The sequence below is a fragment of the Haliotis cracherodii genome, unplaced genomic scaffold (genome assembly GCF_022045235.1).
Source record: "Haliotis cracherodii isolate W230 unplaced genomic scaffold, xgHalCrac1.p SCAF_1, whole genome shotgun sequence".
Classification (NCBI taxonomy): Eukaryota; Metazoa; Mollusca; class Gastropoda; order Lepetellida; family Haliotidae; genus Haliotis; species Haliotis cracherodii.
In genome coordinates, this window is record NW_027266264.1 from 15,832,606 (window position 1) to 15,859,880 (window position 27,275).

Sequence of the window (27,275 nt, forward strand, 5' to 3'; positions counted from 1 at the left end):
GGACGCCACGTGTAAAAAGGTCAATGTGTATAGTGTATAGATTTTGCGTTTTAATTGTTTTGGGTAATTTGTTTTCAAAAAAGAAACTTCAATGAAGCATATAGAAAATTATATAGGATATTTCATTTGTCCAGTGAAATATGATGAATCACACATCGAGTGGATGTGAATATCCTCATTGGTTTTACGATAAATAAATATGCAAATGAGATACCCTAGCCGGAGCTACTTTTAGTGAACTCCATACATCAATGGGATGTATACCTACTCAAAAAATAGTGCGTTTCATTCCAAGTGCGTTTTAATGTATGTATCTTGATGGTTCTCTTTACATAATACATGAATTCATATCATTTGGCACGATATATGATACTTTATGATATATGTTTACTCTGGTAGTATATTCATATACATCGTAAATATTCTATACCAGCAATAAAACAAGTTTTCGGACATATGATATTTATGATGCGGAAAAATGCGGTTAAACATTTAAGAAAACTATCTGTGTTTAAATGACCGTAAGTAATATATGGACGAACCAAATACTCGAAACTCGTGCCTGAATTATATACATAAGAGCAACAAACAACCCGTTCCATAATCATCAGAAATGTCTGTCTAGATTTGTGATGAAGTGTAGTGAGTGAGTATGGTTTTGCGTCTATTAAAGCAATATTCCAGCAATATCACGGCTCGAGACACCATATATGGGAATCGAACCCGGGCCTTCGGTGTGACGAGCGAACGTTTTGACCACAGGCTACCCAACCGCCTCGATGCCGTGGCGTGATCACTCGCAAACGACAAAATGCTTTGATGTGAATAAACGTAAAACAACCGCTTTCAGTAATCATAAGAACTCGTTACTGTGGCCGTTGTAAACCTGCTGTCGAAGATTACAATGGCCATTGTAAAACCTATTCAACAATTTGGCATGTTCTTTGACTTTGGAAAGTCTGCCCACGACTCTCGATTGTATGCGCTATAGGTTTATACAAAGGTTACGTTACGTGGGAATTATCGCAGCCAGTTAGTGACAAGTACTGCTGATGTTCCTTGAAATCCTGAGAGCGGATTGGCGATGGATTTATCCCCGTCCTGGTCATAACACAATACTTTTCCTGATGGGCGCTAAGGGAATACAACAATGACTGGTCGCCTCGGAGTACGTATAATGTGTCCGAGTGGGGTATCCACGTTAAACTGTGGCATGGTATCTCAGTTGGCTAGCACTATAAAACAGACAGACAGACACACACACAAAAACACTCACACACACAAACACACACACACACACACACACACACACACACACATACACACACACACACTCCCATTGCTATATCAGTGCTATAATATTGAACGAGACGTTAAACTTCCTGTCATATCACTGTACCTCAGGTAACAGCACTGGGATTGAGTGAGTCTTCTGCCTCGACGGCTTGTAAATATTAGAGCCTAGGTCAGGTAAAATAGTGTTTGACAGCATTATCAACACGGGGCGTGACCAGACACAAAGACAATCCCCCGCGGTGACAATGTTGGAATATGCTGAAAGCGGCGTAAAACCTCACTCACTCACTCACTCACTCACTCACGCACGCACGCACTCATTCACAACCTTCTCATTCTCGTCGGCATGTACGAGCGTAACAAACACGGGTTTGGAGGAACCTATTGTTTCCCGTTATCGATCACAACGTAGGTCCCCACGAAAGTCACACATAAATAAAACACACGCATCCTTTAAATATGATCGATATACATTTAACTTGGTTTCACGATAAAGAAATTCGTCACTGATCAGTGATCATTACTGTTTACAAAGTATAATGAAATTATGATAAAAGTGAATAAAAACGTTGCTTGTTTTTAATTGAAATGCCCATAGCAACCATGTAGGAAACGTAATTATCGTTAGTAGTGACTTCCCTTTGTGTACACGCTGGTGTGTATGACGTCAGAATCCCTTCCTACATGTATCACTATACACTCACGAGTATACACTGGAATGTTAATAACGGAACAAAGCCTCGTTGTTCAGGCTTATTTATTTTCGGTTGCGAAGCGTCATATATAACCGGCAGATAACACACATCCCAGTATTGTAGATAGGAAACAGGCTAGTACACCAGTAAACGCAGGGCGGTGGCCTTGAATAGCGACCTCCGTCTGTCATATGATATCTATATAAGTTTCATATGACACCTAATCATCTGACCTATTACCTCAAACAAGTGTGTGTTGGCTAGATGTACACTACCTAGTTCGCCTTCTCCATCGTGGTCAGTACGAGACAAGACACTGGTAGGTGGTGTATTTTCTCACGTGATGCTGCGCGAACTAACGCGGACTAACGCCGCTTTGAACAATATTTCAGTTATATCACGGCCTGTGGGAGGAAAGCCGAGGTGATGGAGGTGTTAGATGTTTACCACGTTAATGAAACCAACGAATACGGGTTTAATGCTGACAACCTCAGGGCGTATCTGGAATTCATAGGTTTCTGGCACGCCTTTGACGACTAGGCCATTCCTGCCCCGACGCTAAATACCTACAACTTGATTTAATAAAGTTTCAAAGCACACCGTGCTGATGTACAACTACAACGGCGCAGTATGGGAGAAAGTGACACCACCTCGTGAATGGCCTTCCGTTTTATATGAGTGAATTCTAGGAAACATTACTGTTTATGACGATTTTAACTATTAAGGTCAAGTTGATTGTGGAGGCATTAAATATAAAGTAGGGTTATTATCACTGATACAGTATTCTCAGGATGTGCATTATCACGTCTGTGGTTTCGCTTTCTTTTACACTTTATAAATAATTTGTATAATTTGAACTGTTATTAAATGAAAATAACGATGATGTTTCTTGTCTTCAAGGTGGCACAGTAACGGGACTTTGCTATTACACGTAAATAAGATCGTAGAGTATCTACACCTGCGCGATACATGTACCTCGTCATCACAAACTACACCACGGAACATTCGTCAAAGGATGTTTGAAGCAACAAAGACATTGTTTTAACATTATTCAATTCATAAATATCCTGTTTGAGCGCTACATACATGTACATGCAACAACTGAATTGAAGTTAAACTTACCGGAAGTGGCGTGACCGCGCGCATGGCTATAACCTGGAAGTGATTTTATGCACGTTCCGAGGGTTGGTGTGAACCGGATGCACAAGATGGCGTTGTCACAAAGTATATCCGGGTCGCTGTATTCGAAGATTGGTCTGATTGTTTTGGGCATCGGAATTGTATTTCACATAACTGGGTTCAGCGTCCCTGATTGGGTTAAATTGGAAACAGCAGTGGGGCCAGTGAATTCAGGATTATGGAAAGTCTGTGGACAAGAAGTTATGGGATGTGTATACGTTTCTGATCAACCAGGTAAGATTTTCACTCACCGCAAAATACAAGTCGCATTCGTTGTTATATTGACGGCAACTTAAAACAGGATTCGCAAAAAACTGACACTGTTTCTCACCACTGAGGTTGTCTTTATACCTCGAATGCTATTAGGTGACATTACTACAGATTAAAGAAGTGGTACTTTTCTGTACAATGTATATAAGTATGTAGTTCAATATACGGCGCAAGTTACATCCCACCTCTATCAAGGGGCGGGACACAAGAAATGGACTTATCATATACCAATGTGGAGAATCGATCTCGGACCTTCGACGTGACGATCGAACACTTTAGCCACCAGGCTATCGCATAACGTGTAGATGATCGCATTACGTGCATTACAAAGTTTTCGGCTTTTGTGAATACCGTGAAGATCTGGGTTAGAATTGATCTTCAGCAACCCATGCTTGTCCTGACTTGGTTGATGCATGTAGCCGTATCCCAATAATGTAGATCGATGCTCATGGGACCCGTGAAGATCCGGGTCTTCAGCAACCCATGCTCGCCGTAAAAGCCGACTATGCTTGTGGTAAGAGGCGACTAACGGGATCGGGTGGTCAGGCTCGCTGACTTGGTTGATGCATGTCATGGCATCCCAATTGTGTGGATCGATGCTCATGATGTCAATCACTGGATTGTCTGGTTCTGACTCGATTGTATACAGACCGTCGTCATATAGCTGGAATATTGCTAAGTGCGACTATAAATGACAAACAAACCAGTCCTTACTTTTACAAGTGTTTTCCAGCATTTCATCTTACCGACTTTAAGTGGAATTTTAGAAGCTGTAGTATCAGCGAATACAGAGTTGAGATGGTTTTAAACTTCTTTATTCATTCGGGGGCACGGGTGGCCCAGTAATGTAAGACGCAGCGATTCACTGTGCAGAGTTGCGTCCCTTGGGGACGCCAGAAACCTATGATTGTTTGTTCGGCCCGATTATGTTTCTGAGTACCATACCCCTGTTCGTGGGTTTCACCGAAGTGGTAAACGTCTAAGACCTGCATCACTTCGGGCCTTCCTCCCACATTAAGCTGACAGGCGGTGATATAACTGGAATACTGTTAAAAGCGGCGTTAAACCCAACTTAACCACCCTTTATTCATTCCCTTCGACATCTATCAAGCATATGAGATACCAAACCTCTTTCCTAATCGCCGCATTGAAGAAAAAGAAAGTTGAAATTTATGCGTTGGTTTTTGCTGACGTTAACGCAACCTTGACACTGTCCTTGCAGACTGGTTCCGTGCAGTGCAGGCACTCGAGACGGTGGGTCTGGTGTTCGAGGTGGTCGCCCTGTTCTGCGTGGGGTGGTACATGTACCGAGGGACAAAGAGAGCAGCCTTCTCCTGTGCGGCAACTAGCTTCACGTCAGGTGGGAAACATTTCGAAGATGAATATTATTGTTGGTTGTCCAGAAATACCGTTCAAAGCGCCGGTACGCCATACTAGTTCTGGTCCCACGTCGGCCATCTGTGACCAGGGCCCACTTGCACAAAGCGATCTTAGCGCTACGACTATTGTAAGTATGGAGTTACGATCGTCTTAGCGCTAAGATCGCTTTGTGCAAGTTGGCCCTGGTCGTTGAATCTAATGCAGTAACAATCACTCATCAAGCAATTGCCTTGTGGGGATTCCGGGTTAGAAGTGGTACCATGAGACCTTTGCTCATCATTAGGGTCGACCATATTGATGGGGTGGTCAGGCTGGGTAACTTGTTTGAGTGCTCGACGGATTGGATCGTTGCTCAAAATATCAATCACTGGTTTGTCTGCAAACAGACTCGATTACAAGACGAAGTGGAATATTTCTAGTGAGAAATAGAGAGAGGAGGTAGAAAGAGGGAACGTGAGGGAGGGACAGATTGCGACAGAGAGGAGAGAGATAGAGAGGAGTAGAGAGAGGGAACGTGAGAGATAGATAGACAGAGGAAAAGATTGCGAGAGAGAGGAGAGCGAGAGGGGTAGACAGAGAGGAGGGAGAGAGGAAGCGTGAGAAGGAGAGATTGAGAGAGGGAGAGATTGTGAAAAAGAAGGGAGAGAGATGGAGAGAGGATCGTGAGAGGGAGAGCCTAAAAAAGAGAGGGGAGAGAGGGGGCAAGAGAGTAGCGAGAGAGAGAGGGAGGGGGGGGGGTTGAGAGAGAGGAGAGTGGGGGGAGAGAGAGAGAGATAGAGTGCGGCGTGATACCCACTACAAACAAACACTATACAAGTTAAAACTATTCATTTGTGCTTTTGATGATCTTTTCGCGAACACATGCTGTCTTCACTATTTGATAGTGTTTCATAAACACATGTTCATGACATAATCAGAATCGTACAATGGACTATTATTCTTATGATAAATGACATGTCTTTTGTCGCTTTTTTCAGCACTATCCACAATTATTGGACTCATAATATTTTGGGCGAGGCATATTCAGGAAGAGGACCTTAACTGGGGATTTGCTTTCGAAGTGATCGGTGCTCTTAACTGCATATGTGCTGGGGCGTTGTTCGCCTATGAGGGCAAAGCACGGACTGGTTACGTCAGTCTCGGATAACAAGGCCGAATTCCATTGGACAAAGCAATGGTCTGGGTTTGTCAGACAGAGAGTTATGAGTAACGAGACTGAGTGTTTCAAGAACCGTTCATTTACATTTTAGAATTATCTCATCAATCCCAAATATAAATAAATAACCACACAAAGTTGAAGGATTCGACCCTGTGGCAACTAAATTGCACTCAACATTTCAGAGCACTGTCTACCCGACCACACTGGAATAAGATGAACATACGTTTACGATTTTATTTGAGACATTCTCTTCAGTGATGTCAAAAGAGAGGGTGAGTGAGTTTGGTTTAACGCTGCTTTGAACAGTATTACAGTAACTATTAAGTTTGATTTAAAGTCTGATCTAACATTGTCCATTTCAACCTCAACCGTGCTACTGATTAAGGAAGCAGTCTTCTCTGACAATGATATTTCTAATTGCTTTTCTAAGCTGTCCATCCGATGGACGAAAGACTGATTCAAACTCGAGATCTTGGATTTCACAGTGTCAAACATGCCACGCATTAAATCGAGAAGTTCGTGATCTCTTGTCACCTTTTTATGTGAATCATTGAGAACTTGTTCTGTGAGAGGTCTCTTTCTTGAGTGTCCATCACTAGATTATATCGTGCCAAGGGAGACGCCTTGTGTTGTCTGGGTGGGTCATATTTTGAATCTCCGCCATTACGTTCTTCACGAAAGATTGACTTTCGTTCATCCCCAGGGCCATGTGGCAGAGCCGATCGTGCAGGAAAGGAGAATAAAACGTTGTGTGAGCCTTAAGGTAGTAAGAGCAAAGGATCGCAGGGTAAAATCGGGTAAAACAGTTTTGATATACTAAAATCGGAATGTTTTACCCGTAGCAGCATCATATAAAATGCACATGAATGTGTGTGCCTCTGTACCAAATTAATTAAAAATCATGAACATATTCTTTATTATTATGCTATTTAGACCCGACATTTTTACAAGCACACACACGGTTAATAAATCACTAGACTGGAAGTAATCAATTATTCTTTTCCAAAATTATTACATCTATTTATGATTAATGTCATTGTGTAATAAGAAAACAAATGCCAAATAAATATCTTTTCATATAAATAAAATCCAAGGCCAAAAATCAGAAACAATGACAGATCCTATCATTAAATACCATTATTACGGATCAAAAGTGTTTTTTTTTTTATAGTTATTCATACTGGACGTACAATAATTCCTCTAAATCCATCATTTTACAATGGGAGAAAAACGGGGCATAATCGGATATGCTAAAATAAAGATGCTAACGGTATTTCATTGACGTGGTCGTTTAATTCCATATATTATGTGTACGATTTCGTGACAACAGTGTGCTGACACGAAATATTAACCCTCATATCACTGTTGAAAATGGGATGTGTGTCATTGTTTACATTTCACAGATGTTACAACCACTTTTGAGTCTCGAAACAGCTTAAATGTTTTCCTTCACTAAAAGTTACAATGGACGTTATACTCATTGCAATAGCATTGATGAAAATGCAAAGAATTTTTTTTGACTACCCGTTCTAGCGTATTTCTATAGTAAATACATGTCGTATCCGCCATGTTTGTTTGTCTAGTTGGGGCGGCCATTGCCTGGATCAGTGCATTCGTCACAACTCGCCTCTTTCCGTAACCTCGCTATTCGGCTTTGGTCACGAATGGGGTCCTTCCCAGCGCATGACATCTTCGATACATTCTCGGTAACATCGCGATAGTATAGAGAGCTCCGCGAACGGACTATCGCTGTGAGGAGCTTGGGGGTCAGTGTTGCGCCAGCGCAGCATACCCAGGTAACCAGCCTGACCACTTATCTCCCTTTGCTTGAGGCGCCGATGAATGAGAGAGTGACTTGCACACTCCAAGTTAAAACAGTGCATCATGAACGGATTCCTGAGCGGCTTCGATTTGCATCACCGGCTGTTTTGTGTCGCAGGTGGCGTTACAGCTGTTGCTGTATCAGTTGTCATCGTCAAGAAACTATGGCCTAAGTATGACTTATTGTACAGCTTTATAATGAGCAGCTATATATAGAGTCTATTCGCTGTTGACATTAATATCACTATTCATTATAGTGTGCTCAGTCATGCTTGGTGAACATGCGGGGCTGTTGGGTGGGCAGTAGGGATGTGGCTGCTAAGCTCTGTGATCTTGACCTCTACCCTGTTGAAACGGTTAATAATACGCAGTGCGAAGCGAGGTTGTTTGCCTGTGAAGTACAACAACGCTATGGTTATCGTTGAACTGACGAAACGCCCATAAAATACTTCGTACGACTGCAGCACATCACCGGAGGACCCTGGTCAGAGACCATATTGTATGCTCTCTGCCCTGGTGTACTATGCTGAGAGTCTTGTACTTGTCATATATTAGTGTGTGGTCAGTGAAATCTGGAGAATACACTAAAAATATGTCAGTCCGTAGGGGAGGGTTTAAAAAAATAATAAACATATTTCTACATTGCAAGGAACAAACTAAGTGGCGGTGGGCGGTGCAGTTTGGTGAGACACGAATTCCCGGAAATCTGTTAAAAACAGCAGCATAGAGAAAAATGAATTCATATTGCTGTGTTCAGACATATATTTACTAAATATGATTTTAAGATCCACACGTGTCGATATTTCTGTCCGTAATTTTACGAATCAACAGCGAGGTCACATCGAGATCATGCTCGTAATTCCGCATAAATCGCACGTCAATGACGACCTGTTAGCGAGGAGAAGGCGCACGTTCATGGTGGCACAGTAGGTTGCGCAGAACTGTGTCCCAGAGCTACCAGTATTCGCTGGTCGTGTTTTCAAATGCTAAGTTTACTGAAAATGACCCTTGAGTTGTAAGCACCACATACCTGTTTGTGTGTTTTATTTGTTTGTTGTTTAAGGCCACGTTCAGCATTACTCAAGCCATGTGATGGCAGTATTTGAATAATATTGTTTGAAAGACATGTGCTTTTCAAAGCTGAGTTATAATTATCAAGGTCTGAAAGCTCCTTATGATTATCTCGAAGTCGGATGAATATTTAGGTATATATATATTATATCAATTGAAACGAATGAAATAATAGTATTTAATGGGTGCCAGAAACTGTTTAAAATAAATAACGCGGAGTTCGATGCATAGCTTGTATGTTTAACACCACAGTCAGCAATAGTCCATCGGGTCTGGGCCGGACAATCTAGTGATTGACATCATGAGCATCGCATTTGGGTTGCGATGACATGCATCAGGGAGCTTGACCGATCGGTCCATTTAGTCACCCCTAGAGTTAAGGAATTTGATTTCACTTGGACCAGTTGCATGTTGACACGAAAAGCAAGTTGCGCCAAACAAAACCAAGTTGCACCCTGGTCCCATAAGTGTAGCAAAGTTGAACCCAGGCCAGTCTTGTGTCAGTGTCACATAAATCAATGACGTATTGCTGTAAAACGTAATCTTGAAGTACCTACATTTAGATGTCATTGAGCATGACAAATTAGCACAGGGATCAGTTATGTAGTATGTTAAATTAACTTCAGAGGTACTGAGTGTGTTCAAAGATCCATTTTGTTTTGACCATAAAGGGTGAGTCAGACACAAATCTATTATTTTACATCATTCCATGTACAGTAAAGTACGTTTATAACGAACACGCTTATAACGAACTGACGGATATAACGAACTGGTTTTTATGTCCCGACTATTTGCTATAGTTATATATAGTTATGCTGTATATATGCTTATAACGAACTACGGTTATAACAAACTAAAGTTAGTGGTCCCTTTGAGTTCGTTATAACCGTAGTTTACTGTACTTGAATTTAGACATAAATATTAGGTTGCATGTTTCCAAAATCGGTTGCACTTATATAGCTAAATCGACACCCACAAGCACAGGTTCCTGGGGAATATAGTCTTAGCCGTCCTCCCGGAGAGCGTTAAAAGATGGTACTTGTTGCTACCCTGTCTGGCGCTCGGCATTAAGGGGCTAAAACAAGGACTGGTCGGCTCGGAGTCAGTATACTATGTCTGAGTGGGGTATTCATGTTAAACTGCGGCATGGTATCTCAGTGAGCTAGCACTATAAATCGGAATCAGTCCGGTCTAGTACAAGCAGCCACACACACACACACACGCACACGTCGCTATATAAGTGCAATAATCTTGGACGCGACGTTAAACCCCATTTCACCTGTAGTCTTAGCCGATACACAGTCTTTCACAGATACCAGGTTGTTTTTGACGTCGCTTTGAACAGCATTTCAGTTACATCACAGCGTGTGAGCCACTGCCAAACAAAAGATCAATATCAGTTCGAATCCCTGATCAGCGGATCCTCACGCGACTACGGGACACAATTTGCGACTGGTGATGTATTATAGGGGCGGAAGGGTCGATGGGGTTGGCCGGCGGTCTGTATCATGTTTCGCAGACACCACCCCCATTTTATGTAATATGTTTACATCCCCCTGAAAAAACAATAACATTTTTACATGCCCCCATTCCCCATCCTTAAACACGCACGCGCACGCACGCACGCACGCACGCACGCACGCACGCACGCACACACACACATTGTATTGAATATTCGAAATTTATTTATTGATTTAAAGACCAAATATCTATTGTACATGATATCATACGATGTTTATTGCTGTTTCAGAAAAAAGACGACCTACCCCCGTGACACTGTCATTCTCCACCAGATAGGGAGGGGACCCTACGCCCCAAGCTTATCTCCGTATATCGTCAAACTTGAGACGTACCTCAGGATGGCCAAAATACCTTATCAGGTAAGCAATTCCAAAGGCGCACTGCAGGACTAGCTTAAATGAATATCATAAGATGCTTAGATGTGAGACGAATGATGATTGCGCATGCGTGAGTGAGTATATGAAAAGAGTAAACTAGTTCCACTGTTGGTTCTCGAAGCAAGTTTAGCGCTTTTATAGCGCTTTTAGCTTTTAGCGTCTAGGTGCTCGTTTACCTGTACATGAGCCCAGTGCTTGACAGTGAAACTTATTATATCGGTGTTGTGACGAAACACTGTCGAAACTTAAGATGAAAAAAAAATCATTTACAATTGAAGGGATGTTTGTAAACAGGTTTGATAACTGTCAATGTGAGGGTGAAATCTGTTTAAATGTGATACCACACAAGTCTCAAAGATCTACCAAACATTGTAGTTTAATCAGCCAGTCACTACAATATCTTGTATTCTAGGTTAGTCATGGAATGACTCCATCTCCGAAAGGAAAATGGCCTTGGATCGAATACAACGGGGAAGTTGTGGCCGACTCAGAACTATGCATCGACTACCTGAACAAGAAGTTCAGCATAAATTTGAACAATCATCTGACGCCATTTGACAGAGCCGTGGCCTTGACCGTGAGGGTCACGATGGATGAACATGCCATCTTGTAAGTGGACCAGGGAGATACAGTGATGAATGAGTGAGTGAGTTTGGTTTTACGCCGCTTTTAGCAATATGCCAGCAATATCACGCTTTAAACACTAGGCTACAGTGATGAAGGCACGGATGCTACAGTGTTTAAGTCATATGACGGCGTGTCAGCTCAATGTTGGTGGAAATCACAAAGTAATGCAGGTTTATCACTCTTGTGAAATCCACTGTCACGGGTAGGGTGCTGACAAACCAAGGATCATAATCAGGGCGAATCTGGGATTCAACCCCATGATTATAAGGACGCTGGTACCTTACAAGACCCGTGAAGATCCGTGATAGAATAGGTCTTCAGCAACCCATGCTTGCGCGTATGAGGCGACTATGCTAACCGAATCGGGTGGCCAGGCTCGCTGACTTGGTTGATGCATGTTATCTCATACCAATAGCTTGGATCGATGCATATGATGTCAATCACTGGATTGTATTGTCCAGACTCGATTAATTACAGACCGCCGTCATACAGTTGGAATATTGTTGATTGCGGCGTTAGACAACAACCAAACAAACAAACAGAGACAAAACTCGATGAACGAATGGGCCATCCCTGCTTCAACTGAGATGCAGTTTAGAACACCTACACGTATTACATTTATCATCACAACCTCGTATCCAATGTGGGGCGGTCGGGTAGCCTAGTGATTAAAGCCTACGCTCGTCACGCCGAAGACCTGGGTTCGATTCCCGACATGGGTACAACGTGTGAAGCCCATTTCTGGTGTCCCCCGCCGTGATATTGCTGGAATATTGCTAAAAGCGGCGTAAAACCATACTCACTCACTCACTCGTATCCAGTGTGTTATGTCGCCAATTTATTTAAGAACTGAACGTCAGTTTGAACTCGCAAGCTCGGAGGTTCACACAGTTTAACCAGCGCTTTTAAATCGTTCACACTTCAATGAACCCATCCAAACTGACGTTCAATTCATATAATTTGATACTTTGTAGTTTACTGGTCTCGCCGAATAATATCGTATCAATGTTTGCTTAAATTTGAAGTCCTCTGGTTTCGCCGAAGAACATTGCAACAATGTTATTTTGTCGGCATTTGCCGGCTCTCGGTCACATACGTTTCCCCACGCATACTCAGTTACGCAAAGAAAAATAGTTCTTTGAATATATACAATATAATCTAGAAATATGTCAACATAATTTCATTCTCTGAACAAATTAACAAACAATATTTGTGATAAATAGGTTACATGATAGTGAACAAAAATATAAACATGACCTTGATTCACCGAGGCGATGTCAACCTTCAAGCGCGGGTTTATATATGACGTCACATAAGTTTGTAAAGAGGTGCATTTCGAGTCGAACGGGAGCATGGGGATGAAATTTATACTTACTGCTGTTGAAAATGAAGTTTATGGAGCAGTTATGGAAAACACCCCGACGCGTGAACCCTCTCATGGCACTAGTAAATTGGGAATATCACCGATTTATGAATGTGTTGCTTGTGTTTGGATAATCGCAAACCAATTCGGACTATGCGGAATGGACTGGTGGGGACTGAACCGAGTGCTCTGAAACTTGTGTGTTTTGTGTTAATTTTCAACGTCAGGGTGTGTTATATTTGGAGCTTTGGATTTGTCGCGTGTGCTGTAATACTTTGCTTAGCTGGTGTTTCTTGTCACCTGAGATGGACCTACTGTATGAGCTGATGCCAGCTTCATTACTGTGCCCAGTCAATCCTCATGTGCCGCCGCTTCTCGGCTTAGAATGCACGGAGAAGGTCGGCAAACTCAGAAAACGGAAATTTTCTCGTCTCCGATGACCAATCGATAAAAGAGGTTCAGGTGTTTTTGTTTTTTTAAAATTTAAGTTTCTTTCCTTACCTTTTTATGTTTTCTCAAAATCTTATGTTTTTCCCCGATACCCTAGTAAATCGGATTTTAGTTTAGGATTGATCAGGCGGACTCCATCAGGAGCAGTTGCGTTTGCTCTGTACGTGTCAGCGGCCAAATCTGGGTAAGAAATTGTTTTCATTGGTGCTAGATTCTTGTCATTTCCGAAAACAAGGCATCAAAGTCAGTATCGCTCAATAAATCAGTTTCGTTCACCTCAGTAATTTTACAGAATTAATTTTCTTCACTTGCGTTATTAGCATTGAAAGATAACCATTCCATATTCAAATCACCAAAAGGACAATCCATTCTGTTTCATGTAGCAGTTAGACGACATCAATCACCAGAACCAAAGCATTTATTTATTTATAAGTCCGCTGAAATGTTACAAGACCAGGCAAAAATACTAAATTGATTATATTGCTGATAAATGCAGGTATCAAAAAGAAAATAGAAAAACGAGTTAATCGTAAGCACCGATCGAGAATTCGGGAAAAACCCGGAAAGTAGTTCCGGCAAAAGTTCACACGATCAATTTCACAAAAAATTGTTCACATCGTGTGAACTTTTTCTGTCCGTTCACAGGTGTGTGAACGCCAAACATCATATCACATGAGTACCCATTCAGCCAATCAGCATGAAAGAAACAGTGTAAACTTCAAAGTATGAAATTATTTAAGAATCGACCTTCACTTTGTGTGAGTTCATTGGAGTATGAACTTCCATAGAGTGAGGGCAAAACTGTATGAACATCGGAGCTTGCGACGACGTTCATACAATGTATATGGCCCTAACTCTATGAAGGTTAATACTCCAATGAACTCACACAAAGTGAAAGTCAATTCTTATAATTTTTTCATCACAATTTCTTACCTCAAACGATGTAGGCCAAGAGTTTACACTGACAGCCATACAACAACCAGCTATATCGCGGAGTAAAATAGTTCCTTAAAAAGAGAAGTGACATGGGCGTATGGATGCACAACTTGCTCTTCAGAAACATCTTAAGCAGCACACGTGTTCAAATCATATCCTCATTAGATGAGAAAGGTCTGTAAAGAACTACCTCAGTAAGTCAGTCACAATGACAGCGCGTCGTAATACATTTACATCAAGTACAAGACGTCAAAATGGCCGACACGATAAACGTGACGGGAGAGATTTCCGAAGTTGTTAATGAACGTGTGGCGGTTACATGTGTAAGTCATCATTGATCAACTGGCCGATCATTGAAAGGTAAATAAAGATGCGTCAAACAGACACTAAGGTAAATTCATAGATTGCTGGAGACGGTCAATGTCAGCCTTGGCACGGATCGAGTCGACACTACGATAGTTTAGATGTGCATTTCATCGTTTGTTCATTAGGATAGGCCGCAGCGAGGATATTCGTGAACAATCATGCAGTCACGCTCTCTGACATTTCTCAATGTATTCTGAAACGCTGAGACCAAGAATAAAGGTTCTAAATGATCAGAAAGAACGCTTATGTGTGTTTTCGTGCTAGGGAATTCCCATGGGTTAGTCCAGGAATGTGGAAGTAGTCCGTCAGTGTTTACGTCATTTACAGAACACGGTCTTGTGAAAAACGTATGAACGTCAAATTGTGTCGTTCATACACTTATGAACGTCAGTTTCACGGTCATGTGACCAACCTCTCGTCCAATGGAAAAGCCGTAAATCGTGTAAACTTCAAATTAAAAAATTATTATAAATTAATAATGTATATAACCTGGGCCCATTCGCCACCATGGCTTCGTTTTGATTTTGAATCATGCTAAATATAGCCGTCCAGTCAAATTACACCGTTCTGTCCTGCTTGAAACCAGCTGTAATATCACTCGACTCGCCTAGTTGTTTGCAGTCACAAATACAACCAGGAACGTCTTCGAGCAAAGGAGCATCCCTCTTAAAACTCAGGAACGTGTTTTTCTTCAAGCTAATAGCAAGTATGTAAAGGCCTTTAGATTCGAGTAAAGTACATCTCGCTCTTACGGCTGCGATTTTGAATGATGACCTATGACGAACTCGCGTTCAGGCGAGGCATTGGTTGTTGATAACAAGCCCATGAACGAGAGAATTTTTGGGCTTGGTTAGGGACAAGAGAGATGGAGCTGTTGATGTCACTTCCGGGACGGCGAATGTGTCCAGTGTGTATTAATCTCCATAGAATGGAACTATATATTGAACAGTCAAGGTTGATATTTTGTTTGTCTCAATGTCTACATTTTCAGGTGTCACGCCATGTTTCGTTACGTGTATGATCCCGAGGTTGCAGTAATTAGAAAGGCCTTTAATATCGGTAAACTGTTGTTGTGGATCTACAAGAGAAAAGCTCGTGCTGCCATGCACACTGTAGGGATGGGGCGGCACACCAAAGAGGAGGTTGCTCTTTTTCTGGAGCGTGATCTTCAGGCTGTATCAGATATCTTAGGTTCGTAATGATCTTTGTCTCTTTATTTCCCCTACTTTGTTTACCTTGTGTTTGTTTCCGATCTCACACCAGGTATATGATAACATAGGTTGTTTGCTAAATATGTCTCGTTGGCAAAATATTTAATTTGGGCTCTCATTGGAGGAATTTAATTATGACATTCGACATGCAGTACACATAGTTTTCGCCTTCAGTTGTGTGATTCGGTATTTCTAGCGTTTCTCAGAACTGTCTGGATTTACGAAGCTGAAGGTGGTTTGTGTGATTCAAGCAATGGTGTCTCTAAAACCGCTCACCAACTTCACATCCAATTTTAAACAAGGCCGCTATGGTAATGTTTTAAACTTTTATGCTTGACATCTATAAAAGGATGGGCAAATTCCTGGATGAGAGGCCAAAAAAAAGTATTTTAGCACTCGTATTTGAGTACGAGTGATGTCCCCTTGATTATATTTGTGTATTGATGTCCCCGACAGTAAATCGTCCGGATTAAGGGTTGGTACGGAGTACAACTGTATGGTGGCCTACTGCTCGCTAAAGTCATGCTAGAAGTAAACTTTGACCCCAATTCTCTTGCTCCTAAACGGAACAAATCAACGCAACCTGATGAACACTGTAACATCAACACATTAACATGGTATAACCACCACTTTCACTCACCGAATGAACATTTGTCCGTGCGATCACAATTAGATGAACTTGAATTCCCATGTGATGTTTCCATTCTTATGCGATTCTATTTCCGAAAGGGAATCTGGTTTAGTTAAAGATGAACTCAGAGGCGGGTTCAGTGGTTTGGTAAAGGGTGGAGGCACACTATGTCCAAGTCAAAAGGAGGGTAAGAGGGCGTGGTACCCCGCCGCACCCAACGCACGCCATCCATCATTGCCATATGTTTCTCAATGTCGGCTCCCGTCTGACCAGTGTAATTAATTCCTTGGGTGATCAGATATTGCCCGCATGTAGTGCTAGATTAAAATACATCAAGTAAGAGACAAACACAGAAGCTCTTTAATGCCTTGAATCAACAGCTGAGGACGCCAATTGGTCAGAGCCGTCTGCCCCTTTAGGAGTTATTGCCAGAGATGAGATATATATGGAAACCTCATTAATCCGGACTGCGTTTTTCCGAAAACCTCGCATTCCGGACAATCTAATATATGCACGTCTATGAGTAACCATAACGACACTACTCCGCTCCCACTCGTTAATCCGAAAACGAATTAATCCGGACGATTTCTGTAGGAACGGTACCGTCCGGATTGTCGCGGTTTCACTGTATGTGAACCTTTCACTGTGTATCGACTTTCATGTTTCAGGACAGAAGAAATTCTTGATGGGCGACAAACCATGTGAGGCAGATTGTGCTGTGTTTGGTCAGCTTAGTCAGTTACACTGGCATGCCGTGGGAAACGAACTGGAGACCATACTCAAAGGTTGTACTTTTGATTACCACTCAACGACCCAAACCCGTTTGGTAAAGATTTTCAATGTAGCTACAAGAATGCCAGCAGATATGTAGATTAGCATAGGAAGATCCGGGATCGGGTGGTCAGGCTCGCTGACGTGGTTGATGCGTGTCATCGTTTCCCAATCGCTTGGTTCGATGCTCATGATGTCAATCACTGGATTGCCTGGCCCAGACTCGATTAAAACGAGTGCGGCGTTAAACAACAAGCAAACAAACAAAACATAGGAACGAAATTAATTTTTTGACTAATTGTTCAGCTAAACAATCCACAAATCTGTTTCTTTCATTTTTTCTCTCTGGCTATTCTTGAAAGAGATAAAATTTGAAAATAATTAGCAATGTTACTTCCTTAGGGATTCCGGAAAACAGTAGGTCCCTTGTAACCTTCTTGTATGCTTGTCGTTCTAGGAGACTAAATGGGTTATTGGTCCCAAGCAGTCAATGCTGGTCGGAAGAACTGACTTAGTGTGTAGATGGTCAAGCTCTGTGACTTGGTTGGTTGCGTGTCACGATGACGTGAAGGATAATTTTTTTATTAAAAAAGACATAAAGACAATAGTCCTTACGAAAAAGTTACGTTTTATTATAAAAAAGAGGCTTAGCATTTTCAAGGCTAACGCATCTTAATCAAACGTCTAAGACCTCTTTGGTCCTCCTCCAATATTAAGTTGAGACACCATCATATAACTGAAATAACTATATTCAACTAATCCGCTGCCGAATTTCAGATGGTCGATTGTATATTTCATTTCGACGTGATCTTCTGTTGATCCGTAAGGTCACAAAGAGATCAACACTTTGAGCATTCTTTTCTCTCGAAGCTGACTGATCAAAGCGTGTTAAAGGTAGCTCATGCTAAGTGTTGCCAAATTCCCACAACGAGGCATTCTTTGATATTTTTGGGTCATAGATTCTGATATTTTGGTAGTTTTAAGATGGTACCTGTATATCTTGCAGAAACGGAATTCCGTTATGACATACATGCGTGTATGTAGGCCACGTGTACCTAAGCGTTACAACCTTTGGGTGTCGATCGATGGCTTCCTTTATATCCAACTGACAAACGTTTCAATTTCAGACAAGTTTCCATCCCTGGCCGCCTACTGTGAAAGGATGAAGGCGGCGTATTGGCCAGACTGGGACGACTGTACGACAAGAGGATTCACTGCCAAAGCCACGAAATAACGGTACAGCAAGGAAAACTTGTAGTTCTGGCCCGAACCTGAAAGATCAGGTTTCATTAACATTTGTCCATTGTATAAAAAGCTATGAAAGAAACCCAAAAGAAATATTGGATAACGGTACTTTCGACTCATTTTCGAATCTGATGTGTGAAAAGCGAACAACTGTTGTAGAAAACTTAATGAAATTCTGTAAAAAGTTTTATTACTTTTATAAAAATAGAGACAAATTACTCATTTACAGCTGTACTTCCTTTGCCTTTTCAGTTTTTTGTGTGAAAACTGTATGTTGGCCAATGGCCTTGAATACAATACCCATAACTGAATTGAATTAAAAATCAATTGACCTGACAAATATTATTACTGACCTAAAACTATATGTAAATTTTGTGACAGGAGGCATGGGTGGTCTCGTCATCTATGGTGTGCCTGAAATCTGTGATCATGAGTTTGATTCTTAGGTTTCTGTTTCTAGGTTTGTCAGCACCACACCCGTGATCCTCGGTCCCTCCAAAGTGGTAAACGTCTAAGACCTGCATCACTTCGGGTTTTCCTCCCACATCAAGCTGACAAGGTCGTTATTGTAACCGAAACACTGCTCAAAGCGGCGATACATTTTGTGATAAGGTCTCTCCTTTTGTTTGTTTGTTTGTTTGTTTGTTGTTTAACGCAGCACTCGGCAATATATTTACCCTGAAGATTCGGGTTAGAATGGGTTAGTTTTTCAACAGCCCATGCTTGCCGTAAAAAGAGTCAATGCTTGTCGTAACAAACAAACAAACAATCAAATGATTAACATCATGAGCATCGATCCTGCTCTAGAATCTGACTTAAATGATGTATAATAGGCTTTATATCTGAACATGCGTAGTAGATATTTTTGTTTGATGATTTATTGTTGTTGTCACATAAAAAACCAAGTGTTCTACTTTTGTTCCTAATAAGTGACGTAGGACTTTTTGAGGCATATATATTTGTTTTCAAAATCATTGAAACATCTTTTTCGATAACGCTTTTAACGCGTGTGATTAACTAGAGGCATATAATTGGTTTCAGAATAATTTTCGATAACGCTTTTGACGTTGTTATTTCTTCATCAATAGAAAAGTTCATAATAATGTAGTGTTTATGCTATGTTTTTAATATGTGAAGTTCTGACTTTACCGCAGAATGCAATGTAGCCAGATTCTTATATGTACCTGCTTGTATACTTTGTCATGTGCATGTTGATTAAAGTAATTTCATGACACTGATTGGTTGGTGTAAATCTCGATGTACATACACGAATACGTTTATTTAGGTAATCTCCTGAGTACAATGAACATTGGCTCACCTCAAACACCCATCCCGACGCGCACATCCCCACAAACGTACCGCAAATACCTTCTACATTTAACCTGATCTCTACTTTCGTGACTTGTTTTTATTTCTCTTTTTACAACTTGTGTACGACATCTTGTGAGTAAATGAGTGAGTGAGTGTGGTTTTACGCCGTTGTCAACACTATTCCAGCAATAGCACGGTGGAGGACGTCAGCAGAAATGGGCTTCACACAATGTACCCTTGTGAGGAATCGAAACCGGGCCTTCGGTGTGACGAGAGAACGCGTACGCTTGAACCACCAGACTAACCCACCGTCCTTCATTGTGCAAGCCAAGGACATAATTATTCTTATGTTACCACCTCTGGGATTCTGGAAGTCTTTGTTACAACTTGTAACCTCACTGATTGTGTGCCACTGTAATCCGACAGAGAGGATGGTTGCCTCAGCAGTTCTTCTGGCTTTCCTAAAACATGCTATGATCCGATGATTGTGGCTTTGAATTCCAGACTTTCCACACCCGTACACTTGGGTTTCCCCAAAGTACATCTAGGGCCTGCATCTCATTGGTCCTTTTTCCAACATAAGTTAACAGTGGCGACACGCTAAAAAAACCTGAAATATTGTTCACAGTGGCGTAAAGCCCAGCTCACTCACTAACTCCAGACTCATGTATGTAAAGGCTGTAGTGATATAACTGTATAGTTGATCGCATGCATTTGTAAAACTCGTTCATGTGTGTCAATGCGGCAGGTCCCTTACTGGGATTATGGGTCAGAATAGACCCTCAGCTCCCCATGGTAATCACAATAGTCGAAAATGAGGATCAGGTGATTACAAAATGTTTCACCTGTCCGGTTGTGTGCCATCATGGCCCTCCGGCGTGGCTCCTGGCTGATACTATCAACCACTAGGTTGAATGTGACGTAAGCAACAACGCGTACAACTAAGTAAAATGTCTATGTTGACACTTATTTGCCGAATATCAAAATGAAACTTGGCTCCCCTTTTTCATTAGTGCTTCATTTATACGACTCAAACTAAGTTTAAGAACACCCACAAATGGAAGGCTGTGTGTTGGAGTACCCGCCAGCCATGACAGATTAACGATAGTCAAATGAAACCATCGGATATTCTTTAACATATTTTGAGTAGTATATATAGGCTATCATTGCTGATTGCAGCAGAGACTCCAGAAAAATGTTCAGCTCAGAAATAAATAAAGTTATACGTTATGACACTTCACAACATTTTAATAACATGATCAAAAATACTTTCCTATTACAAAAAGTATGTTTCAACCAACCTAACCTTTATGTATTAATTTTAAACACAGATGATAAAAGACCTGTCAAAAACTTAATATATCTTGACACATTTGCATCTGTATTATCAGAATCTCTAACTTATATGAAACACATAATAACAAGACGTTAGATAATTTCATTATGTAAAACTAGCGGAAACAAATGTGACGAAATAATTCTTATTCAAAATCATCCTTTGTATATTACATGATAGCACCAAGTTCACATTTTTCACACACACTGTACAGAAAGAAAACAACTTAACCAACCCCGTATATAATGGACAACATAAACTATATATTTAATGTAACCCAAACAGTATGTAATGGACAACATATAATATAGTAACCAAACCCGTATATAATGGACAACAAATACTTCCCATAGATTCCCCAGCATCTAAAATCATCTGTCATCGACAAGGATTTCATCAGTATGTAACTACATTCTGTTACAACGGATAGTTAGCAAGTGTCTTACAAATATGCCATTCTCAACACCCTGTCGCCACCGTGGGTACAGGTGCTTGGCTTGCCTCCCAACGCCTTCATCACAGGTCTTTTGGACAACTGTCCTTGTCCACAGCGTCTATCAAATAGCTGTCTTATACGGAACTGCCTTTTTCTTTCCTTCTGGAGGATTCTTCTCATCAGGCACAGTCTCTTCATTTCATGGAAAGTGAGCTTATAATGTGTTTGTATCCCATCATCTTCAGGGCCGTCACAGGCGTGCTTCTTCTGACAAGTCAATCCCTCTTCATCATATCCAGAGAAGGTATGCACCCTTCTGCCAAACCCTCCAGGACAAGCCTTTTGACGACCCCAGGATCTGCCCATGACACGACGAATACTCTTCCTCTCATGATTTCTGCAGCTTGTTCTATTCTCACCCATGTTAAATTTGTCATGGTTTGAAGCATAACATGATGTAACTTGGCGGTTGATTGTCTCTACCAGATGCTTGCCCAGTCCAATGTGGTAGGCACCTCGGTGACCTCCAAATCTATATATTCTTCCAACTTTAGGTCCAGTTCCACGCAGATGAAGACGGCGGCAGTTCGTCAAGACCGGTCTTCTTCTGTGTCCGTGCATTCTTGGATATGGGTGTTTATGAAATCCCTTAAGGCCTTGAAGGTATTGCAAGCGACGCATGCGTCTTACAGTACGAAGACGATGAATTCTGAACGTAGGTCCTCTTCTGTGGCTCCTGCACATGTTGCCTCTCTGCATGTCACAGCCCGCTTCATTGCATTTTGGCACCACGTCATTCATTTGACCACGCATCACACGCTTTCGGTTATTTCCGAGGTATATAGAAAGGGTCTTTCTTGGAAACCTGTCGAATTCCCAATTTGAAGCTTCATCTTCCGAGGATTCCCTGTTGGCTCTTCCCTCCATCGTCCTCCACTGGCAACGGATGCATCGTCTGATGTGGGGTCCGAATGCCCTCTGCCATTTGTTTCCACGGGTTGTTTCCACTCTGTCATTGGTGTTCTTATCGTGTGACTCCGAAACATCATCTCTAAACCCCACGCGACGTTTGGGACAACTCTCAAATCTATGGAGATTCTTTACGTCACGTTTGTTCAGACATCTTCCCTCATTCGAACACTTAATTCCAGGCGTGTTTCCCGAGAAATTCGTGCAACGAACACGACGACGCTGACAGCTGGCAAGGCTGTTATCAACGCAGTGGCTATTGGTGTAATGTTCATCTTCAGTCTTATTATCTCGACTGGACCATCTTCCAAAACAAGGCTCATTTGTACGACGCCACCTTTTCCCACTGACCTCATGGTGGCCCATGGTGCGTCTACCTGGTCCGTCTTGACCAGCGCGATCACTACAGGATGCTTGAAATCCTCTGCAGCCAGCAAGGAAGGATTTCCTGGCTCCATGGCATCCATAATACCAGAGAGGCATAGTGACACCTTCAGTACCCATGGCGTATCTTGAAGCCCGGCCTGCTTGCATTGATCTCCAATGGGTTCAAACAGAGATCGTCTCCTGTTGAATCACCACATTGATGCTCGAGTCCTGTCATCATCCGCCTTCTCCAAGGTCTTCCACATTTCCTGGTGGTCTCATCACGCTGGGGGCGACCATCTTTTTGTATCACCCGCCTTCTCCAACGTTGCCCACAGGAATTCAAAAGAGGCGTACCATCAAAGACATTCTCCTTCTGCAGGCAGGGACGTTCTTCTTGCATCACTCGCCTTCCCCTTCGTCCTCCACAATCGCTACCTGGAGACGTACCATCACTTTCAACACCATCACGCTGACAGAGCCCGCCCAGTTCTCTCTGTTGTCGCCTCCAACAGACTCTTGTTTGGGTAACCTGCTCCGTAGCTGTATCTTCATCAGCTGTAGGGTTTGACTTGTGCTGATGTCGACGATGACGCCAGCCGGTCACAGTGCCAGCTTCAGCACCATTGTGCCCACAGGATGCTTGCAACTGCCATCGGCGACCATTTCTACAGAACTCTCGTCTGGATCCGCCTGCATCTGAAATAAATAACGTGTGACTGACTGTACATCTGAAGTCAGGAACAAGATGGCAGCTTACTTTAACAGGTCAAACTTGTATCATCCAATTTCAGACTTCAGACATCATGTTTTTCTGCCTGGTAAGTTGACCACCGTTTTATCATCAGTAATATCAAATGCCATCGAAGATGACCTAGTTCAGCCATCATACATTTCTATTTTGAAAATATACGTCAATATAAAACGCCACATGACCAATCCTAAATTGAAATCAATGACACCGACAACAGAACGCATTTACAACTCCTTTCGTCATTTTACAATAATTGCCTATCCAACAATTCATTTTACAATAATTGCCTATCTAACAATTCATTTTACACTTATTGCCTATCAAACAATTCATTTTACAATAAGTGACTATCTAACAATTCATTTTACAATAATTGCCTATCAAACAATTCATTTTACAATAATTGCCTATCTAACAATTCATTTTACACTTATTGCCTATCAAACAATTCATTTTACAATAAGTGACTATCTAACAAGTCATTTTACAATAATTGCCTATCTAACAATTCATTTTACACTAATTGCCTATCAAACAATTCATTTTACAATAAGTGACTATCTAACAAGTCATTTTACAATAATTGCCTATCTAATGTTTCGAGGTTCTATAAGGGACCCGTGAAGATCCGGGGTAGAATAGGTTTTCATCAACCCATGCTTGCCGTAAATGGCGACTATGCTTGTATTAAGCATCGACCAACGGGATCGGGTGGTCAGGCTCGCTGATTTTGTTGATGCATGTCATCGTGTCCCAAATGCGTGGATCGATGCTCATGATGTCAAACACTCGATTGTCTGGTGCAGACTCGATTATTTACAGACCGCCGCCATATAGCTGGAATATTGCAGAGTGCGGCGTAAACATTAAACAAACAAACAATTTAGGGCTTCAGGAAAGGAGTGCGTGAGATCTAGGTTTAACCGCTTTAAACATTAATTTAGTTACACCATGGTATATCAGATCAATAAAGGAGGAAGGCCCGATTTGATGCAGATTTCAGACGTTTACCTCTTTGGTAAAACCGACGAGATGGTATCATATCATAATCATAATCAGGCCGAATCTGGACTTTGAAACAACAATAATTGGATATACCTAGTTAATGTATCTTCTTTCTAGGTTGATAATGTTTGCTTCATGATCAAAGTATGCTGTGAATCTATTTGTATCTGTGTCTATTGCCCCTTCTGTTCATTTGTGTCTTGTGATCATTTCTATCTTGATTATTGTTTGTGGTGATCGAGTTATTTTATTCCAATGTCCATTTTTGACTGATTGTGTTCTGGAATTAATTTGTGACGTGTGTCTGTTTCTTTTGTCTGGCTTGTGTTATTGTCCAGATGGGGCTATACTGCGGTTGTATTCGTGTTCTGACATTATCACTGTGGAGTACTGAAGGACGCCTTTTGCCGTAGAATGGACACTTGATTTGGAATCGCATGAAATGTGTGTTAAGGCGATGATTACTCATACTGTGTTTTCAATAAGCAGAGCTAGACTACTGTAGATTTAACAGCACTAAAGTGAAGTTTAAATCGAACGCGCTGAGTAAGGTTTCAAGTGTCACATTTAGCAAACTAGGTACGAATTCGAACCCGGCATCCCTACAGGTTAAAACAGGGGGTGTTATGGCATCCTTGTCAAGACACAGAAGGAAGAATGCAGGACTTCAAACAAAGAACAAACAGTATCAATCAGCCAACCAAAACATTATTCTGCTACATTCCAACATTACTTCCGGATGACGCAAACAATAACCAGTGAGAATTAAGTGATATTTGCACTCAATAATGCATTTACAATTTACACGGTTATTCCTAACCCCATGGGTAATAAACGTGCTTAGAAAAACAGGTTCTGTTGACAAAAAGCCAACAGAAGACATAAATAAATAATAAATCTTCCTGAAATGCCTTAGCATCCTTCGATTGAGAATCACCTCATCTGTTTCATATTTAGATCTGTGCATAGACATTCAGAAAGACAAAAAAAACTCTCCACAAGACTATGACAAGAGGGATGACTTCAGCTTTCCAATATTCAATTGTCCCTTTATGTAGATCAATATTCCAGCAGCTCCAGCCTTCTGTGTATACAGTAAACTTTATAACGAACACGCTTATAACGAACTGACGGATATTATGAACTGGTGTGTTTTGCCCCGTTGCTGTAATTATGCAGTATATGTGCTTATAACGAACTACGGTTATCACGATCTAAATTTAGTGGTCCCTTTAAGTTCGTTATAACCATAGTTTACTGTACACCTTTTAGGAGCAATCCAACATAATTCTTTCAAAGAAGATTTCAAAGAGCGTCATAAGACTCTTGATTAGAAGTGGTTTGATCAGGGTTACAGCATTAACGGCCTAAGTAACGTATTTAAAAAGTTTTATCACCTTTTCGTGATATCCTGGTATCATTGATAGAAATTCTTAAACACATGCTTATGATATAGTCGTACAATTGATTCTAATATTAGCAGAGATTTTTTATGGTTATGGATAGTCTTTTGGTCACTATTTATTTATCAAAGCGTTCATCACTTTCCCAAATCGCAATGTGTAACACAAGTGGGGCATCGCTGTGATCGTGGGTCCGAATCCCTGTTTATCCCTGATTATGTTTTGGGGGTTTGTCAGCACCTTACCCGGGCTCGATGATTTCACAAAAATGGTAAAAGTTCTTAGACCTGGAACACTTCGGGCTTTCCTCTTACCATACTCATTCACTCACATACAACCACACAGAACAGTGTAGTTTAATAATAAATCATCGTAACGTCAGTGAACAATGGTTTGTTTCTTTTTTTCTTTCCTACTTTATTCATCTCAGCAGATACAGCACACACACACACACACACACACACACACACACACGCACGCTCGCACGCACGCACGCACGCACGCACGCACACGCACACACACATACATATACTGAGTCAAATTTAAAACTTCACATTTTTAAAAGTAATCCCATATATGATATACAACCGACAAATGTATCAGAGAAGGTAATTTTTAATCATTAATGTCCAAAGAAGGATTTTAGTTAACGGTGGTAACCATAATTTGTTCCAAGCACCTACGGTACTTGGTAATAACATCAACAGTTTAAATCACAAGGCACACAAGTTCAGTAGCGTGTATGGCCACCATGTGCGTTGACAACTGCCACACAACACCTCCGCATGGATCTTGCAAATTCTGTGGTTGGTTATGGAGAGTGCGCAGACTTCTGCCTAGAGCATCCCAGACGTGTTCGATGGGATTGAGGTCGGGAGACCTTGACGGCCAGCCCTTGACGTTGACTCCCGCATTCTGAAGGAAATTCCTTGTCAAAATTGCTGTGAGGGGTCTGGCATTGTCGTGTTGGAAGATCAAACCGGGTCCATGTGCTGCCATAAAAAGCAGAAGTTCTGGTGCCAGTACCTGGTCGCGGTAAGCAGCAGCGTTGAGGTTGCCACGGATGACAAGAAGCCTTGAACGAACATTGCCACAGAAAGCACCCCACACCATGACACACCCGCCTCGAAATCTCTCAACTTCCTGTACACAACACTGGGCGTAACGTTCATGACGGCGCCTCCACACCCTCGCCCTACCATCAGCAAATCGAAGATTAAATCGGGATTCATCACTGAAGACGACTTGATTCCAATTCCTCTGAGTCCATCGTAAGTGTCGCTGTTCCCACAATTGACGTTGACGTCTGTGTAATTGAATCGGCCG

At 41.6% G+C, this 27,275-nt stretch overlaps 2 protein-coding genes, 1 long non-coding RNA gene and 1 pseudogene across 6 annotated transcripts in view; 2 read left to right on the plus strand and 2 right to left on the minus strand.

Moving 5' to 3' along the window:
* The window catches only part of LOC139473568 (uncharacterized), a 481,685-nt gene that overhangs the window by 132,173 nt on the left and 322,237 nt on the right, over nt 1-27,275 (minus strand). The gene's annotated exons all lie outside the window — the stretch shown is intronic.
* On the plus strand, nt 2,901-6,502 carry LOC139460746 (uncharacterized). The gene is made up of 3 exons (XM_071242220.1): nt 2,901-3,404; nt 4,663-4,800; nt 5,798-6,502. Exons 1-3 carry the CDS (start codon nt 3,161-3,163, stop codon nt 5,965-5,967), a joined length of 552 nt encoding a protein of 183 aa, XP_071098321.1. The 5' UTR covers nt 2,901-3,160; the 3' UTR covers nt 5,968-6,502.
* LOC139460757 (failed axon connections homolog) lies at nt 7,774-19,591 on the plus strand. Of its 3 annotated transcripts, XM_071242231.1 has the most exons (7): nt 7,776-7,973; nt 10,622-10,751; nt 11,182-11,378; nt 15,503-15,702; nt 17,022-17,138; nt 18,252-18,360; nt 18,830-19,591. In XM_071242231.1, the coding sequence occupies exons 1-6, from the start codon at nt 7,864-7,866 to the stop codon at nt 18,356-18,358; spliced, it is 861 nt and encodes a 286-aa protein (XP_071098332.1). In that variant the 5' UTR covers nt 7,776-7,863; the 3' UTR covers nt 18,359-18,360; nt 18,830-19,591. The 3 variants fall into 3 exon arrangements, with proteins under 3 accessions (XP_071098346.1, XP_071098339.1, XP_071098332.1); XM_071242245.1 differs by lacking the exons at nt 18,252-18,360; nt 18,830-19,591 and adding an exon at nt 17,582-17,838 and having other exon boundaries at nt 7,774-7,973; XM_071242238.1 differs by lacking the exon at nt 18,830-19,591 and having other exon boundaries at nt 7,775-7,973; nt 18,252-18,823.
* Nucleotides 21,459-27,121, minus strand: LOC139470667 (uncharacterized; annotated as a pseudogene).